The sequence below is a fragment of the Falco naumanni genome, chromosome 3 (assembly GCF_017639655.2).
Source record: "Falco naumanni isolate bFalNau1 chromosome 3, bFalNau1.pat, whole genome shotgun sequence".
In the NCBI taxonomy this organism is placed as follows: Eukaryota; Metazoa; Chordata; class Aves; order Falconiformes; family Falconidae; genus Falco; species Falco naumanni.
Window position 1 is genome coordinate 75,593,049 of NC_054056.1, and position 18,451 is coordinate 75,611,499.

Sequence of the window (18,451 nt, forward strand, 5' to 3'; positions counted from 1 at the left end):
TCTACGTACAGGGAAGGACCAATACAGAGCATGAGAGAGCAGCTATTAAGTAGCATTCATCCATCCCTACTTTACATGAGTAATAGCTATCCCATTAATACTTTTAGAAATTAGGGTATAAACATGTAAAAATAAGTTAAGGGCATATGTAGGACCACGTGCATACAGCAACAAAAGGCAGGATAACCATTTTGTTTCCTATTAATATGAAAAATCTCTCTATTGGATGTCATTCTACTCGATTTTACCATGAAGCTGTACAGGACAAAACAGTTTGGATACCCATGGCACCCACTGTACCAAAGAGAATGCATACATATCTTATATAATCTCCCTGGGATAGCTCTGGGAGGGAGGAAAATACCACCTCTATGCAAAATACTCTGCCTCAGGTATCTCTTTTCTTTGCACTGGGGCAATGGGGGTACTGCCCCAAACCATCAGCTCCAGACCAGTTCTTCCTTCCCTTGGACTGTGCAGGGGATTTGGCAGCTGAGTTCATTACCCTTAACACTTATCAGGCCTCAGGAGGGCTAAAAAAATGCCAAGGCTTTGTGCAACAGAGTCCTGAATTACATTCTGTATTGTGACTAGGAAGAAATGTAAAATAAACAATATAATTTTACACTGTGCTGTGCATGGCCCACAAATTACAGGAGGAGGAATTACATGAAGAACAATTCATCTCTGAGATTCCAATTATAGGTGTGGGGAGAAAACAATATATTTGTGAGAATTTGAAATGCAGAGCAGTTGGCATAGTTTTATTTTAAAATGATAAATATTTTCAGATCGAAGTGCAATTAGTAGTGAAAATGTCATGTAGTTTTACTATGTATGTTTGTTAATATGGCTGGCATAACTCATTTTGGAGATGCTTGCAGTGCAGAGTCCTGTACTACATAGATCATAACCAAAAATACAGTACTTACATGTATATATAAAATGTATACAGAGACAACATTGCCAAACAGCCTTTTGGGACAGTTTAAAAGAATATCATTAATTTTTACTGTACACTTACACTTCTGGCTCAGTTCCAGCACTGGCTTTTTGTAAAAATCATTTCAAGTATAGAATTATGCTATTTGCTTGCAGCAACATCACAGGAACAGTAGTAAGCCATATGTTGCTACTTAGCAACTTGGTCTATAAGTCCCAAAGCATGTACTGATTTGAAAATTGAACAGAAATGATAATTGTTGAGGGATGCTGTGAGGCAACTTGTCTTGGATTACCAAGCTATGCAGATGTTTGATGTTATACAGCAAAAGGAACAAAACTATATTTTTCCTGTCCAGTAGCTGAGCTTTTATTTATGCTAGCCTAAAGGGGACAAATTGATTAAACCTCTTAAAATAATACAAGGTGACGTCTTTCTGGATATGAACAGTTTGCAGTAAACAGAAAGAACTGAAGTACATGTCAGCGTGCATCAGGAGCCCCCCAGATTCTGCCTCTGTAGTCACAGAATCCTGAAGACAGCCTAGTTGAAACCTCTCGGTCCTTGGTGTTGCATACCATGATTCAGTCTGCCAACCTACTTCCCAAACAAACTGTGTCAGACTCTGAAATTAGAAAATGATGCTTACAGCTGACTCAGTCAGCATGATCAGAGCTTGAATAAAAGTTTCTGATAGGGCCAGGCATCTCTTAATATGTGAGATTCATATCTTAGTTAACAGATGTGTCTCCATGAAGGAAAGTGGAGAAATTAATTCACTCCTCATTCTGACAGGATTCAAACCCTCTTTTCTGATCTTGAAAGGGAACAGCCAAGTTACTGAGGGTAGGAAGGAACCTGCACTCCTCTTACTGAAGTCATGCAACTGCAAGGCTCATGAGAACAGATGCAAAATTGACACAGAACTCTATGGATGAAGGGACTAGGCTTTCACCTGCGAGAGAACGTTTTCTCATCTCTTTTTATAGGATTATTTGTTTTACATCCAGTAACATTCAGAGGAAAATGAACAGTCAGTCTCGAAAAGAGGGACAAGAAAATATGGTCACATCCTTTCTTCTTCCTTTCCTTCCCTAGTAAGCTACACGATCTTGCATGCTTTGTTTTCAGAGCAGTGAACATCATATTCTTTCCAGTTTTAACAAGCAGATTGGATGTTGAAATGGTAATCAGTTCACCAATTTTTGGGCGTTCATCAAATGTTGCCTGAGATAGGAATGACACCACATTACAGTCAGTGAAGACCTCACCAATACTGTCAGTGAAGAGCTTAGTTCCTTTGAGAAATGACTAGTAGCTGTCTACATCAGGAACGGGTTTGAGAAGGCTTCTCTCGCAGTCCCAGGTTCTTGCCAAAACAAGAGGCAGGTTTCCAACACACCCCAGCTGCCTGCTCCTAGTGTGTTGTTTTGTCTCCTTTTTTTTAAAAAAAATTCATTATTGCAGGCTTTTTCACATCTATTCACTTTAAAAACCACTGCAATGTTGTAAACGCCAGGAGAGAATCACAGTAAGGGAAAGGATGGTGTGACAGCTCAAGGCTGACAGCTGCTCTCAAACAGGCAAAGGAGGCAGTTATTGGTGTGCATTTGGTGATAACTTAAATTACCATGCCTGGCAGTTGAGCTATCTCTTGCCACATGGATCCCCCAGCAAAGGACAAAGAGTTTTGACACCAGCCTCTGAGTTTGGAACTCCACCTGGGAGCCAGACACCCAAGAGCTCAGCTTTGCAATGGCAAGGTTTTAAGTCTGTAAGTCCTTTCTTGGCTCCAGCCCTCAGTAGGCATTCAGGGTTTTCTGTTGTCATTGAATTTGGAAATGTCATATTTGATAGATTTTCTCTTTGAAGACAAAAACATTTGCACTGAAAATATCTAGGCCTGGATCTTTAAAGGAACTTTAAGCACCTTACTTCCACTAAAACCAGTGTTACATGCATAAATATCTCTGAGTATCTGGGCCTTGTTAGCACATGTAGAAACTGCATAAAAGATTAAAACTTATACTCTTAATTTTTCAATATGCCATTTAAATTATTTAAACTACATGCACACACAGTACAAAAATATCAACAGAAGAAAAATAATTCTGATGTATAATGTGGATTTGCAATTTTTTATTCAAAACTATTTAAGACAGACATAATGATTCTCTGAAAGGTAGCAGCTGCCTTATAACAGCAATCATTCACAGAGTTTGTATTTCTACTCTTTCAAACAAATTCAATTAGCCTTTGCACTTCAAAACCCTTAAGGCATAAATGAGATGATACTAGGCTGCTTTAATCTAATAGTAATACTAAAACTTGTCAGTACAGTTTTTGGATTAATGGTTAGAGAAAAATTAATAATATAATTTTTCATTTTTTAATCAAACAGTTCTATTCTAAACTACCTCTGGATCTTGGAGGGTTCTTAGTTGAATAAGTTCAATCACGCACAAATGCTAAATGCAAAGTACAGTTGGTCTCTAAAGGTACTTCAGAATAACTTCAACAGAAGGCTGGGAAGCAACATGGTAGAATATTTTAAAGACAGTCTTTTTGATTGAACAGTGTAGCTCATCTCACTCAGCCTCCTGCTTCCCTGCCCCCAAATGAACCTCTGTATCTGAAGAACTCTGCTTCACGAAGACATTAAGCACTGACTGTACTGTCACTTTCCAAAACTGTTGATTTCTAAATTACATCCTGGCCATCTACACACATTTACTATGCATGCAAACTTATTTTCCACCCAATGAGAGCTCTTCACGTACTCCTACTGGTCCTGCAAGAAAGAGGTAGACCAGAGTAGCCACTGCTGGCCCTGAGCTACTGCATAATCTAGACCACAAGCCTGCTTATTCAGGGACATTTCTGACACAATCCAACTGACCTGCACCACTATCACCATCACTTACTAACGTGTAATTAAACTGGCTGAAACATGCTAAGAGTATGAAAAATTCTCCCCTGCATACAGATTTAGCTACAGGTAGGCAAACCAAAAATGCCAAAACTACATTTCCTTTTTAAGAAGTAATTACAGTATTTACTTTTTAGAAATCTGAAGTATCTTAGGGTTTGAGTGGAAAGGTGGCAGGTTTTTAAATATACACCTAGTATCAGAATTCAGTGTGTAGGGTTCCCCAAATTGAAAGGACTCAAAGATACCTGTAAAGTATCTACATCACACTAAGCCTTCTAGTCTGCAAGCTACAGAAGACCAAGTCATTGCCTTAACCCCACTGCTAATTGTATAACATTGGCAACAGTCCTCAGCCATATAATTAGTGTTAAAAATACAATTCTTCAACTACAACTGGCCTAAGAATGATAATTAAAGCTATTTGTGACATGTGTAGCTTATAATGATTAACTTGTCTGCAGTCAGATAAACAAATAACTTGCACCTGTAAAGACTTTATTTCCTGAAGGTAAAACAACTGTTTAGGAAAGATCATGCTGGCAAAACAGCTGCTTGCATTCTGGAGAGGAAACAAGGTAGTATCTTTCAACAAACGCCAACTCTGGTGTTTTATCAGCTCTATCTCATTAACTGGAAACAAGGCTTAAATGCTTTGTTTATAAATTATGATTATTCCTGATTGCAGCAGTTACTGATAGTGCCACTCATTTGCAATGCAACTCTTTGAATTTGTTTAATTACAATTTGAAACAAGGCAGAGAAGATTAATTAACCCACCTGGTTGGCTGGCACATAGTCCTGGCTCGGCTCTGTCATACTCATATACATGTTCTCACCGTCAAACTGCAAAGGAAATAATAGTAAACATTCAGCAAACTTGAATATTTTTCAACATTGACTGAAAAAAACAGTAGCCATAAAATAATATTACAGCCTGGTTTTAGAGACTTGTAATTGCATGTGTGCATCTTGTCTTTGATGTTCCTGTTGTCATCCTTATTGACCCTGGATGTCAGTGATTTGGAGTAATTAGCGCTCTAGTAATTACAGCTAGCAAGCAAGAAATGAATAGTTTCCTTTCATCTGCAATCTGTTTTAAAACAAAATGGCTCATTTTGTGCACCATGTATACATATTGCTGTTGGTTGTAATGAAGTACTAAGTGAATTGCAGTTACTGAGAAAAGGAAGATGAGAATAGATACTGCACTAAAATGCATCTTAATGGATTCCAAGTTTAGCTTCTGAGCAGAACAAGAGTTGAAATTTCAAAACAAATTAAAACCCCCATCAAAATGTTCCCATATCAGAAAGTAGGAAATACATTTCCAGACAGCTTTCAGACATCTGAAACAGCATACCTCCTGACCGTATGGTATAAGAGGATAGTTTGCTCTGTGTGTGAATAAAATAAACATTCATAACCAGAACTGCAAAAATACCCTTCCATAAATGATAAATGCCATTCCTGGAAATATATACAAAGCTTTTGTTGTTGTTCTTTTCCTCCAGTCAGCTGCAGTTAAGAAGTAACAGAAATGCGATAGAAAGGAGTTCATTAAAATCTGAAGGTCTAGATGGAGAAAAACTGTCAGAACTGAAGCCTCATCCTGTACCAACACAAAAAAGTATAAAACTGCTCATTTGTTACATAATCTGGAAAATGTCACCACAGAACTCTTGTCACGCCCCTTCAAGCGGCAGTGCCAACAGGACAACTATAGTCCCAGTGTTCATTCAGGAGGTAGGGAAAATCTTTTCAACCTTTGAAGCAGAAATGAACAACAGCAGAAATCCCCATCCCCAGTTATCAACCACAAATTTCCAGCTGTTATGACGTGTGTTTGAAATAACTTTCACCTGACCCATTCTGTGAATGCTTAGGGTGACATATTTTGGACACGAGCCATTATTTTTGATGATGCAGCGGCTTTTTTAAAAAGTCCGCACTACTGAGCCTACCCTGCTCCTACAGGAGGTGGCAGTGAAATATCCCACGGACATTTCTTGAGCCACGCTGAGCTTCTCGGGATATTCTACCTGCAAGGTGCAGTATATTCAACTAGACCAAGATAGCTAAGTCAAACTGTGGCTTTGGCAGATAGCTCTACCAGTTTTTGCTGAGGTGGCTGAAAAGGTTTCAGCTTCCAGCTGTTCATCCTATTTCTCTGCCAGAGGCTACAAGGCTTGTAACAGCAGCAGCAGAAATGAGCAAGTGCCAGCTCCGGCTGCAGCAGTTGTCTGCCATTTGTGGCCAGAGCTGTTTAATAGATAGTCACAGCCTATCTGTCAGGAGTCCTAGTTCCACAGGAGGGAAAGGATTACACCACGGGCACAGATCTGCCGTAGGGAATAGAGTATTTCTGAAGTGTGATGGACTACAGATAGCTAGATTAGAGCATAAAAATAGGTATTGATGGATGTTCCTTCATTATCTCTTGCTTACACTTGCCATTCTCTCAGATTTCTCATTGAAGAATACCCTTATTTACTAGCATTCAAAGTAGAGTTTTGGAGAAAATTTTTAGCATCTAGATTGTTTGCACCCTGGAAAAAGTGCATTGTTTCTTCTGCTCAGATGGACAGGTGAAATGCTGAAGAGAGATTTCACAGCCTGCGGTTGGAAACCAAGCGCTCCAGTGTGAGGCCTACTGGAGCTCAACTTATTCAGCTTGTCAGACTAAAGGCTGAAAGGTGCCTTGATCACTGTGATTGGTACTTACACCCTGGAAAGATGTCTGAGTGCAAGATGTCAGCCTTCCTGACAGTGGTATAATGAGATCTAGTGTTGAGAAATGGGAGTTAGAGAAATTCAGTCCTGAAATAAGATACAAGATCCTACTTTAGAAGGTAATTAAGCATTATGTCAACAGCAAACTCACCATTTCTTGGACATTTCAAAATGAAGTTAGATATCTTTTTCAGAAAAGAAGCATTCCATATCATATTCATAAGAAATCCTACGGACAGGATAGTTATGCTGGCTGGCTATGGTAGTCCTACCTGCCCTGAAAACCATGATTCTTTAAGTCTCCTATTTTGAATTTTCCTCATTATCTTCATATATTTCCTGCTCTATATTGCAGACATTGCTATAATTTCCTATTTTGAATTTTCCTCATTATCTTCATATATTTCCTGCTCTATACTGCAGACATTGCTATAATTTAAATCTTATGTTGTATGTGTTCAATTGCAGTGAACATGAAGAAATTTCTTTCCTTTTCTGCATACTGGCTAGATACAGTCAAGATTTATTACAATTTATTTTGTTTTCCATAATGCCTGAGCTTGCAATTTAAAAATCTTTATGAAGTGTATTAGTCTTTCAAATAATTCCTTCTTTTGGATGGTTTGGTCATCTATTTGTCCTTGCTCCCAAGCTTACAATCACCAAATTTGCATTTACAGAAAAATTTCCCTAAGGTATTTTTCCATGAATCCTGGAAATTTTCATCATTCTGTGCGTTGTTCTTGAATCATCTGCCTACCTGATCAGTGCTTGTTACTAGTGGTGCCTCTGGCATTGACAGGATCTTGGATCTAAGCCTTTTCTATTCGTTGCTTGTGGCTCTCCGTTTAGCTCTGAAATGCTTTTGTTCTAACATCGTCTGTGGGCTTAATGTGAGCATTGTATCAATGAAAGCCAAAACCAAAAGCATACCTAAAGTTAAACTTCCTGGACTTTTGGCTTGGCCTGAAATGAGAAATGACCCTCTGCAATGTTTTGGATTACTTTGGTACGGTAAATTCTCAGAAAAATATATTGATGCATAACGTCTGTAAAATCTGATTGACCTATTAACATCTAAATATACCCAGCAGCTGTTTGATTTATTATTTAATTTCTTCAATGTTAAAACATGGAGTTTAGTCACTGCAATATTTTGTATCTGCTTGTTAGAAGAAGTATGTGTAAGATGTTGTGTAACTGGTTGCATAGTTCAATAAGATTTGATGCAATGTGTATTTTTTGTAGTGTTTATATTTGCAGGATGCAGACTGTATTAGTTGACACTAACACTGTTGGCATATTAGTATTCATACTACATTTAGAGCTATTAAACTATTATCTGCCCTCAGTCTAGTGCAGCATGGTGCGTGGCTTCTTGGTGCTTCCTACAGCAGGTACTGTCAGGAGGTGTCTCCTTCAAGTTTTCAGTATTTATTAAAATGTTTATAAAAGAGTGAAATTATGATTTTTGTATACTAAAATAAAACAAAATATTTAATTCAATGCTGAATTGGTTATTCATCATCCCCTTTCCCAACTACCAACCTGTGGAATACAGATGACCTATATATCCCATGCCAGCTAAAAACCCAGGGTATACAAAGCCTTCAATAACAAGAAGTTCAGAGACACTGATGCAACCAGCATATTGTGTCTGTGCCCACCTTGCCCAAATATGACTATTCCACATTGAAACAATAAACTGAGAAAAAAATGCCAACTAATTGATCAGCTGGAAGGTCCTACTCTTTTTTTTTTCTTTTCTTTTTTTTTTTCCCATTTGTTTCAGAAGCTTCCAAAACAAGCCCATAAACCCCAGAAATTAATATTGAGTCATTTCACCTTTAATACACTGCTTTGTAACACACAGGCTCTGTAGCATGGCACCTCTCAACTCTCATCCAGAACAGGCTAACTCATACTACATCTACCTTGAATTCAGCTTTAAAAGTAAGGTGATTTATGCAACAGCAGTTCAAGCAACCCGTCCAGATCCGACAGTGAGTCAAAAGGTCAGCAAATACAACACAAAGATGCCTCCAACCACCAGATTTTTCTTCCAGGTTATACTCCATGCCTCCAAAATTATCTTATTTTACTCGTCATTCCCCAGACCTACAAGAACCTTGTATTCTCTGCCACTCACTGTGCTTGATTTTAAGCAAAGAAACTGCACAAGCATCACTTAACCTGTGGATGATTCATCCAAACATAACAGACAAAACACAAGGCAGGCAGTTAAATGAACTGTCTTTTATGAACCTATGTATGATGTATATATATCATATGACATTTCATCTAAAGCTTTCCTAATGTGTCTCCAAGATCCTTCAGTATCATTAAGGGCAGATTTCAAAATCTTTCATTTTAATCTATTAAAAGTGAATGCTAATACAATATTCTGATGTGTGATAATAACTACTCATGACAACATTTCTTTTCATATTAAAGTGTAACTGCATGAGAAGTTTGGGTGAGAGCAAACTATGAATATGACCACATAGTAATATAAAAAGATATGTAAGTTGGAGCTGTTTGGAATATATATTCAGAATTAAATCATATACTTTATTTAAATGATTATTATAAATAAAACGTACGGGTCAACGCTATGGCTCGGCCAGTTAGATCTCCCTTAGAATCACCCTTTGTAAGACAAGTTACAGTGTTCAACAACCAACATGCACAAAATACCCAAGTGCTGTTATTAAATGCAATTTACTCATTTAAGTTAGGAAAATAACTACATAAACACTGGCTTACTGTAACTGATGCAAGAGCTATGACAGAGTTCAGCGAATGTTCAGAGGGTGGTGAGGTTGTTTTATCATGGATGGATTTACCAAGGGGTCCAAAGCTGGCTTTTGTCTCCCATTAGCATGGCATCACATCAGAGTCATATAATGTAGTCATGGCCCGGAAGCCTGTTTTCATCTTCCCACTTAGGTTGCAGCCAACTCTCCCAGCATTTATAATAATGATTGTGAAGTAGCAAAGCTTGCAAGAATGGTATTTTTTCATTCATTCTTTATGTGCTTCTTCAAATGAAAAACATCATATGCGGACTATGTCACAAAGACATTATAATCAGATTGCATAAAAATTTGGTGACACCAACTTAAAAGATTCTTCATTACAGCCTACATATACAGAATTTGGAAGACAAAAAGAAAGGTACCAGAGTGCAGAAAAAACTAGAAGGGGCTGAAAGCCGAAGAGGATAACTGCAAAGAAAATTTATTTTTATATTGCTAACTGTATGTGAGTATACAGTGATTATAAATGCAGAGACATACCTGCATTAGCCTCATGTAGCTAGTTCAGATGACAACTGCCACAGGGATGTACAGGTTCAACAGAAGCTTCCAGCCTATGTGTCCGCCCCTCCCCACAGGCTACCTTTTTCTATGCCAGGTCACTCAGGCTTCATTGCCAGGGTCACCTGTGCTATCTGGATTACAGGGAGAATGAATTTTCACCCTTCTCTCTCTCCTTGATACCTCTCACTTCTTTGCTGTTGTTGAGAGAAGTGAGGATTTATTTTCCTCCTTTTCATCCACAGTTTTGAATGTCTGAGGGAACTGCCTATTTTCTTTCTCTTTGCATGCATATATACATGCCCTAAGTTCTGCAGGCATAGTTATATCAGCTAGAAGAAAGAAAATCAAGCACAGGGAACTTTGAGCTTCTAGTTCATGCTAAAGTACAGCTCAGTATGATGGTACTACATTTCATCCAGGCAGGAAAGCATGATGAATAGTATCCCATATGACTTTTGATGCCAAAACAAGCTTGGGGCTGGGGCGTGGAGCAGGAGGAACTGTGGACACTGTTTTGTGCACAAATGTACCTCAACAGCAATATCCAGAAATGTAGAGATTAAAGGAGAAGCAGCAAGGGAAGAGATGGTCAAACTGGTGAAAGTTGCTGTGTTTATGAAGTTCAGCTTCTGGGTAAAGCCACTTGGACTCGACATCTCAGTATCTTCAAAGGATGCTGAAGATCTTGAAAGCCTGTGCTATTAATCACATAATCTAAATACAAATTTCTCCCATGTTAGATTGGAACTGGAAACTAGATTTAAATTTAAGCTTTAGCTATAGCTTTTAACCATAGTTTACCTTGCTCTGACGGTGCCCCAACACAATTCGTTGTTTCATTTTAAGAAAATGTTGCAATAACATTGTGTAAAAAGATCATTTATTTTTAGTGATTTAGTGATTTTAGTGCTTACAGCTTACAGACATCATTTGTAACTTACATTATCTAAAAGCCACTAATCCTGAAAAAGCTTTTAAACTAGGTAATTTTGTTTATTTTAAACCAAATGCGAAGAGTGAACATTGTCTCAGGTTGCTCGATGGCAAACAGAGCGATATTTTATTTTACTCAGAGCTGCTGAAATAAGACTAAAATAATGATGGAACACAACATAAATCATCAAATGGCTATGCTAAAAGAACAGTTGATCTTGTTAGGGCAACCACTGAAGATAAAACCAGAGATGCTCTGTAAACATCATTACACGATGGAAAATCCCTTTCTTGACAGTTTTTCAGAGCGGTATGTCTGCATTAAATTGAAACTCCATTTTGTTTCCTGAACTCTGTTTTGTATGCTGTACTGAACACATGCTTAAATTTGCCCAAGACAGGTTACAGTAATGTATTCCAGACAGGTGTCCCTCTCAGGAAAGGGGCTTGACACCTCACTGAAGGACTATCACAGGAAAATTGTCAAAAAACAAACTAGTACTTATGACTTTGATTGTCTCTTCTGCCATCTTTCCTCCCTCCTTCCAGGATTACTTTTCAAAAGAGAAGAGTACTGGAAGACTTATGAGATCAGGTGAAAATGCCTGAATGGAGTATCATGGCAAAAAGAAGACAGGTCTCTTTGCAGAGCTGGATGTTTCTGTATGGCCAAATGAAGGTGACTACTGCAGTCTGGCAGGGCGTGGAGATGTCCTGTCCCACCTGGAGCAGTAAGAGTCCTCCAGATCACAGAAAGTTTGCTGTACCAAGCATTAGACAGGAGATGGCATGTCTCAAGTTTATTATTGTCACAAATTTTGATTTTGTAACTCATTTTCAGGAGTAAAGTATTAGGAAAATTCTGTTTGTCTCCTCTGCTTTCATTTTCTTACATGCTGTCCAGAGTCTAAACCAGGAATACGGGGTATGATGTGTTTAATTAATCCAAGTATAGTGATGTGTGGGCTAGGCATACTGGAGTTGGGAAAGAATCTGCCCCGGTCTTGATGGCTCTCTGGAGAGTGGGAGTGAGCCACAAGGTGGGCGAGCACTGGCAGCAATCCCCAGGACGGGAAGCGAAGGTGCTGCTTCACAAGGGAACACTGTCAGACATTTCCCATCCTTGGAAAGAGCCAGAAAGAGTGATGAAACTCTCTCTGCTCACAGCACTCCGCTGACTTCAATACATTCAGTGCCTGAATCAAAGCCACAACAGGGCATGCAGATTAGCACCGCACTGTGTCTTTTCTTTGAAAGCATGGCTTTCAAAAAGGACATGTTTTGAAAATACCCTGCTTGATTCTTCAGAATGAGACCATTTTTGTCTCATTTTCCATTTATAACACATACTATTGCCTCAGAAAGTATAGGCAGTACTGTCAAAGTTTTCTCTCAGATTTTTATGCCTGTGCCATAAATACCCAACACAGACCTTCTACTGTTGCGTTCCCCAAGCTAACTCACTATTTACTGCTCTCATTGTGAGAAAGGGGAGGAACCAGAGGTTCGCCGAGTACATTCTCAAAGGTGGCAAGCTGGCTGAATATCTAAATATACACTGGTAGTTAAAACCTGAACGATGTCACTACAGCATTTGTGTTTTTCCTGTGCTTAATAGAGGTTAATGTGGAACTGGAGAGGAGGTGAAGGGGAGTGTTTAGCTTCCCGCTTGGAGCCTGCATGTGTCAATGCCTGACAGAGCCTTGAAGTTGTTAGCCTGCATGCAGTGCGCTAGCTGAATGAGGTTACAGTGCTGAGCACAGCGGGCTAATAGAAGTAGGATCAGACTGATAGGAGGAGTGGCAGAGTCCAGGCACAGCAGAGTGTATCAAAGACAGCCCAGGGGAGAGCGGGTACTGTATTAGTCCTTTGTGTACATTTAAATGGAAGACAGTGAGCATGCAGAGATGAACTCTGAACTCTCTCAGCTGGGCTCCTGCTCCTTTTAACCTTGGGTGTGTAAATAAAATAAAATTTAAAAAAAAAAAACAACAAACCAACGCAATGTGGTCTGGATTCCTATGCTAAACTATCTCTTGCATATTGAACACTCATTGAATAAACATACAGGGATCAAAGTGGCAAATGATTTTGCTATTGTTTTCCTCAATCCACACTAAATTATAGATGTAGCAACCCACTGGGAAAATTGGGTAATAAGGTGGAAAGGTTTGAACAACTAAGATTAGACCTTTCTCTTTCTGCCCACAGTAGCTGAGGAAATTTGTTTAACCTGGTAGGTTTGCAATATTTTCCAACCCAAACACACTTGGCCAATTTCATGACAAAGGTCTGATCCTGCATCACAGAAGGTGAAGGGAGTCTTGCCATTGCCATTTGGACAGGAACTGGATCCGGTAGAATGGTAAAGGTAATAGGGCCCTTCTTACTTTGAGTTTCAGAGTAATTTTTGTCATATTCATATCTGCCTCATCATTTCAAATGGTAGATTATGTAATAAAGTACAAGAAAGCTTAATAAAAAGTATCTACAGAGAGCAGACAGATGACTGATTTTTTTTTCTATATTCATGTGTGGAGCTCCCTGTGTCGCAGTATGGCAGAAGACAGGCTCCACAGACCTCAGTGAATGAGTTTTGCACAACTAGGACAAAACTGTTCCTTTGCATGACTACAGCAGGAGCTGTGTGCAGGGACCCATGGACCAAATTTAATCCACTATGTTATTTATAGAGTGAATGGGGTATATATATATATAGTTCCTGTGGGAAAGTATGTCTGCTTCTACAGAGCAGAATCTTAGAAATAAAACGGGCCAGAACAACATTAACAAGAAAAGTGCAAGCAAAATTCTACTGCTATTCTGAAAATCCTGTGACAGAGGGTCCTGAGACTTAAACTAAACATAACAATTGCCAGGTAACTAGAAAATCTTGCCTCAATACTGCTATGTCTCATGTTTAAAAGAGTAAGGGAAAAAAAACCCCAAGCCATGGCATATTTAGAAATCCAGTTTTAAAAAGTTATTGAAAGGCTTGATCATCTAAGAACTTAAGCACTCCACATCAATGCAGCAGGTCATTTGAACACGTGCATATATAGCATGCATTAAAATTATCCCGTTGAAGGGGATGACAGTGTGAGAGTATTTAAGATCAAGCAGCCATTCAAATATGTGATGAGATAGGACTGAAGAGCTCAGAAATTTACAGGAACAGGCATAAAATATTGAAGTATGAGCCAAACTCAGATAGGACAAATCAGCTTAAATTTCTGGTAAACAAATTATTTAGCACAGTCTGATGGAATCTCATTAGATACAACTAATTCTGACCTGGAAGGAGGGATAACAAAAATGACTGATCTCAAAGACTTGGCAAAACACAGACATCTGTTAAATGACAAGGGTGTTGTAGGGCTGCTAGACAATCATAGTTTACCAAAACAGCTGCCATGGCAGCCACGTGGACAATCCCACTTCCATCCACCGTTACTCTGATATATGAAGAGGTCCGTTAATTTCACCAGGATTATTTTCATGAAGTATGTAACACATTTATTTCCCTGCCTGCAACAAACATGAAGCTGGAGCCCCACACATGTTCAAAAGTGGAATTTGAAGTAACAAAAGTTTTTGTGTTTCCAGTTGGAACAGATTCAAAACCTTGACATAGCTTGTAGTTTGACTTACTGCTTTGCTAAGATTGTCTACAGATCAAGCTGAGATACACTGATAGAGCAATGTAGAAAAGTTTGCAGTACTCTGTCCCAGAATAGGTCACTCAAGAGTAAATGTCATCAGAAATGTTCAAACTATTACTCAAAAGCAGAAGAGGAAAAGTTGTTTTACTTTTTTTTTTCTTATCAACTTCAGTGAAGATGTGTCCTTGATGTAATGAAATCACTTATCAGTTCTCAAAAATTCTAAGTGTTCTCTCTATACCTTTTAAGATAAAATTTGACCTTCAAGATTACAGTTCATTTTATGACTAAATTATTCCATGACTGTTCTCATCTTTTGTTTCTCTTTTGTCAAGTATCACTTACAACAGGGTTTTTTTGTTAGTCTGCAACGGTGTTTCCTTTATACATTTGATATATTTTCTTTAAACAGAAAGAAAGGCAAGTCTGTACAAATACATTTCTTTTTTGGTTTTGAACGTAAAGAGCTAAAATATAAAGTTACAGTTGTACCTGCTACTGTCTTACCAAAACCCTTTGAAAATGAAAAGTGTTCTACCTCCTCCCTCCCACTTGAGGAAAGAGTGCTACCCTCGGCACTGGCTGCTGCTTTTCCCATCAATACACACTGAATCTATTACTGTTGTACATTCCTCACAGCAAATCAGATAGCAAAAGTTACTCAAACCTGGCATTATCAGCACCATGACTGTTGTCTTTCCAAGAGGCCATGCATATCAGCATGAGGCAGTCACATGAGCACTGGGAGGAAGTTCCCTGGGCAGGCAAATCCATCCCTTGAATAATAGCAGAATATGTTTCACACAGCATCTGTGAAAGCTTATTGTCAAGTTCTGCCTTGGATACAACTCCAGCAGTGGTGTTTCCATGCATTTTCTCCTTTCAGTTCAAACTCTTCATCAATTTTACTGTTTTATCTTAAGATCTTTCTCCATCCTTCCAGTCTGCTGAGACTAATGACCCCTACTTTTTAGTAACACTTGTGAGCACACTTAAAGACAGATACTCTGTCCCCTTCTTCAGGAAGCCTGTTTTAAATCTCTTTAACCTTCTCTGACAATACACTTTTTTCAAACATTTCTTCATTTGTAACCACTTGAGTGCTTCCTGTTACTGATGTTCTTTTCATCATCTCATGTGCTGTAAAAAATGAATGTAGTGCTCTAGCTATGCAGGGACAGATCTGAAGACGTTCTCTGTTCCCAGAGTTCATTTAGACTGAGGGGTATGCACCAGCTTCTTCCTTGCTGCACAAGGAAGTTTTGGGTTTTCCCAGCCCTTAGTAAATGAAACCTCTGGAAGCTTCTCCTGACCTATACAGTAGCATGGAAAGTTGCCAGATAATTAGGGTAGATATGATCTATGATAAATGAAGTTCCATGGATTTTGGCCCAAGTCAGAGCTGTATGTTTTTTTCAAATAAAGCATTTCCAAAATGTATCTTATGATGAAACTGACTTTTAAACATTTTATACAAAAAAATAAAAAGACACTTTAAGCAGAAGAATGTGGCAGTTCAAGCATGCAGCAGCACTGCGGGAAACCCTGGTTCAGCCCTACTCTGCCATTCCCTCATATACCAATTGTACACCATAACCACAGACTGGGGGATAGTCTTTCGTATCACTTCTTGTAGTGTTAACTTTCTAAAAATGATGATGCTGTAGACTTGAATTCATCTCTCTCACACCTAGCTGAGCTCTGTGCCTCACAGGACATTATTTTCTGGTATCGGTCTTGCCAGTTTTGAACAGAAATCACATCCCAACCCTGAGAAATACTTAAGGAAGAAGTGAAAAACAAACCCCTGGCAACCATAGTTTTGTCAAATGAACATTCACAAGACCATGTCACTTCAAAGTTTCCAACCTGATGTACTGCTGAAGCCCCCAGATGGACTGAAACAAGCTGAGAGCTCTGTTATGCTGGAAAGAGCCATGCAGGCACAAGGGCGGTGCTTTATTTTCACCACTTACCACAAAAGGAGCTCTGGTGCAGCTCCTTCCTGGCTAGCCAGGCTGCAGCAGGGTTGCGATGCACTGGCAATCATTCCCCACATGTAGCAACCCAGAGGGAAGCAGGTACTTTTCAACCCACGGCTAGCAGAGGATCTATGGGCAAGGTGGCCATGGGCTCCTCTCCACCTTAGCCAGCATTAAACAACTAGTCCCTGCAAATTGGGTGCCGGCATTTTTGAACTGGACAGTGACACCACTGTTAAGAGGAAACCCCTTGAAATACAGAAGTACTGCTTTTTAAACAAATAATCCTATAATTCACACATTGCAGCCTGTGCTTCAGTGCACTGAAATAGAAGCAAAATTTAGTATTTGCTAATCTTACTATAATTACAACAATCTTTGCTATAACCAATGCTAATGAGCTAACAATTTTAAAATAAATGTATAATATATGTGATTAAAGCTTGATGGAGCTGTTCTAATGCTTTTATACTAGAAAAATGGCTTCATATTAACTTCTGATGTTACATTTTCCCCACAGCATCACAATATCTGCTTCTGTTTTACCCAACTGTACAATAACTGTTGTGTTAACTTAAGCAATCTCGTAGCCTAGACAGACTCTTTAGCCATTTTATTAATCAATGAAAGCATAACAGTAATGTCATGGAAAATATGCCTTACCATTTTAGAGCCCGATATTATATTCTTTCACCTCTCTGTATAAGCTACTGAATTATTAATACACCATCCTCTGGATTTGATAAAATATGTGATGAAAATTATTGTAATCTTCTATGCCTAAAGACCATTAAATGAGTGCACATTGAATTTGAAACAAATGGCTTGAATAATTTTTGTTTTAAGAAGTTCTTTGTGTTTGGAAGGCTGAAATGCATATTAAAAGTTTTAAAGTTAGGGAACAACACACTGAAAAGTACAGCTTCAATGGTCATACCTGAGATTATGTCTCTACTACATATATGCAGAATAAACTTTACTCACATGGTCAAACCCACTTCTAAACTAAACTTTCCCAATCTAGAATAATTTAATTCTGTGTTTATTAATTAAAAAAAAAAGTAAAGAAGGAATAGAGAAAATCAAATGGCCAAATCATGCTGCGATTTGCAGATACACAAAAGCTGCATAAAAGTTACCAAAACCATATTTGGCTCCTTCCCTCCAAAAAAACCCCAAAGCACCAATTGAAATAACCAGATATCTACCGATAGAGTACAATGCCCTTGATTTGAAAGCAGTTCAGAATCAAACACCTTTACACAGACAGGGCCTGTACCAGGGTACTAGCCTGAGTCTATGCTGGTATAATTCAAATAATTTCAAGACTAAAATTGAGTAGAACATCCATTGATCAGGCCCAGGAAATTAAGGTTTACTTGAGATGCAGTTTGCTTATTTTCTCATTTTTAGGGAAACCATTAAATGAGTTCTTGCATTCAGCACTTAGTCTCTTCTGGTATGCACAACAATCTGTTCTGTGATATTCTTCTAAGAAGAGTATTAAGAGGCTCCAGGGTTTTGCAGAGGCTCCAGGGTCTTAATAGCTGAATTCAGAAACAGCTAGTCATACAGTATTGCTGCTTCTCCCTGCGCTCTACAGTTCCTGTAATACTCCCAACTTTCCCTTATGTCAGTGCCTACATGTCACAGAAGTTCAGAAATAATAACATAGCATAAAAATGTGTCATCACTAGATTAATGTTTTGATAGGAAATCAAATTGGTGTTTTATTCACTTATTTGAAATAGTAACTACTACCTTGGAAAATATAAGGTGATTAATTTTCCAATATTTTCAGATCATATAATTAATACACAACATAAGTGTTTTGACATGTCTAAGTTTTACTCATAATCAAGATTTTGCAGTTCAGAGGTTCTTTTAGCTACGTGAGCCCTTACAAGCTAAAATAGTCAGAACATTGACTTAAAAGCTGTGGAAAT

At 38.5% G+C, this 18,451-nt stretch overlaps 1 protein-coding gene across 2 annotated transcripts in view; it reads right to left on the reverse strand.

The window, feature by feature from the left end:
- The window catches only part of TOX (thymocyte selection associated high mobility group box), a 226,513-nt gene that overhangs the window by 105,979 nt on the left and 102,083 nt on the right, over positions 1–18,451 (reverse strand). For both annotated transcript variants that reach the window (XM_040588381.1, XM_040588380.1), the window contains exon 2: positions 4,653–4,718. In XM_040588381.1, coding sequence (XP_040444315.1) covers positions 4,653–4,718 — 66 coding nt within the window. The remainder of the gene's footprint in view (positions 1–4,652; positions 4,719–18,451) is intronic.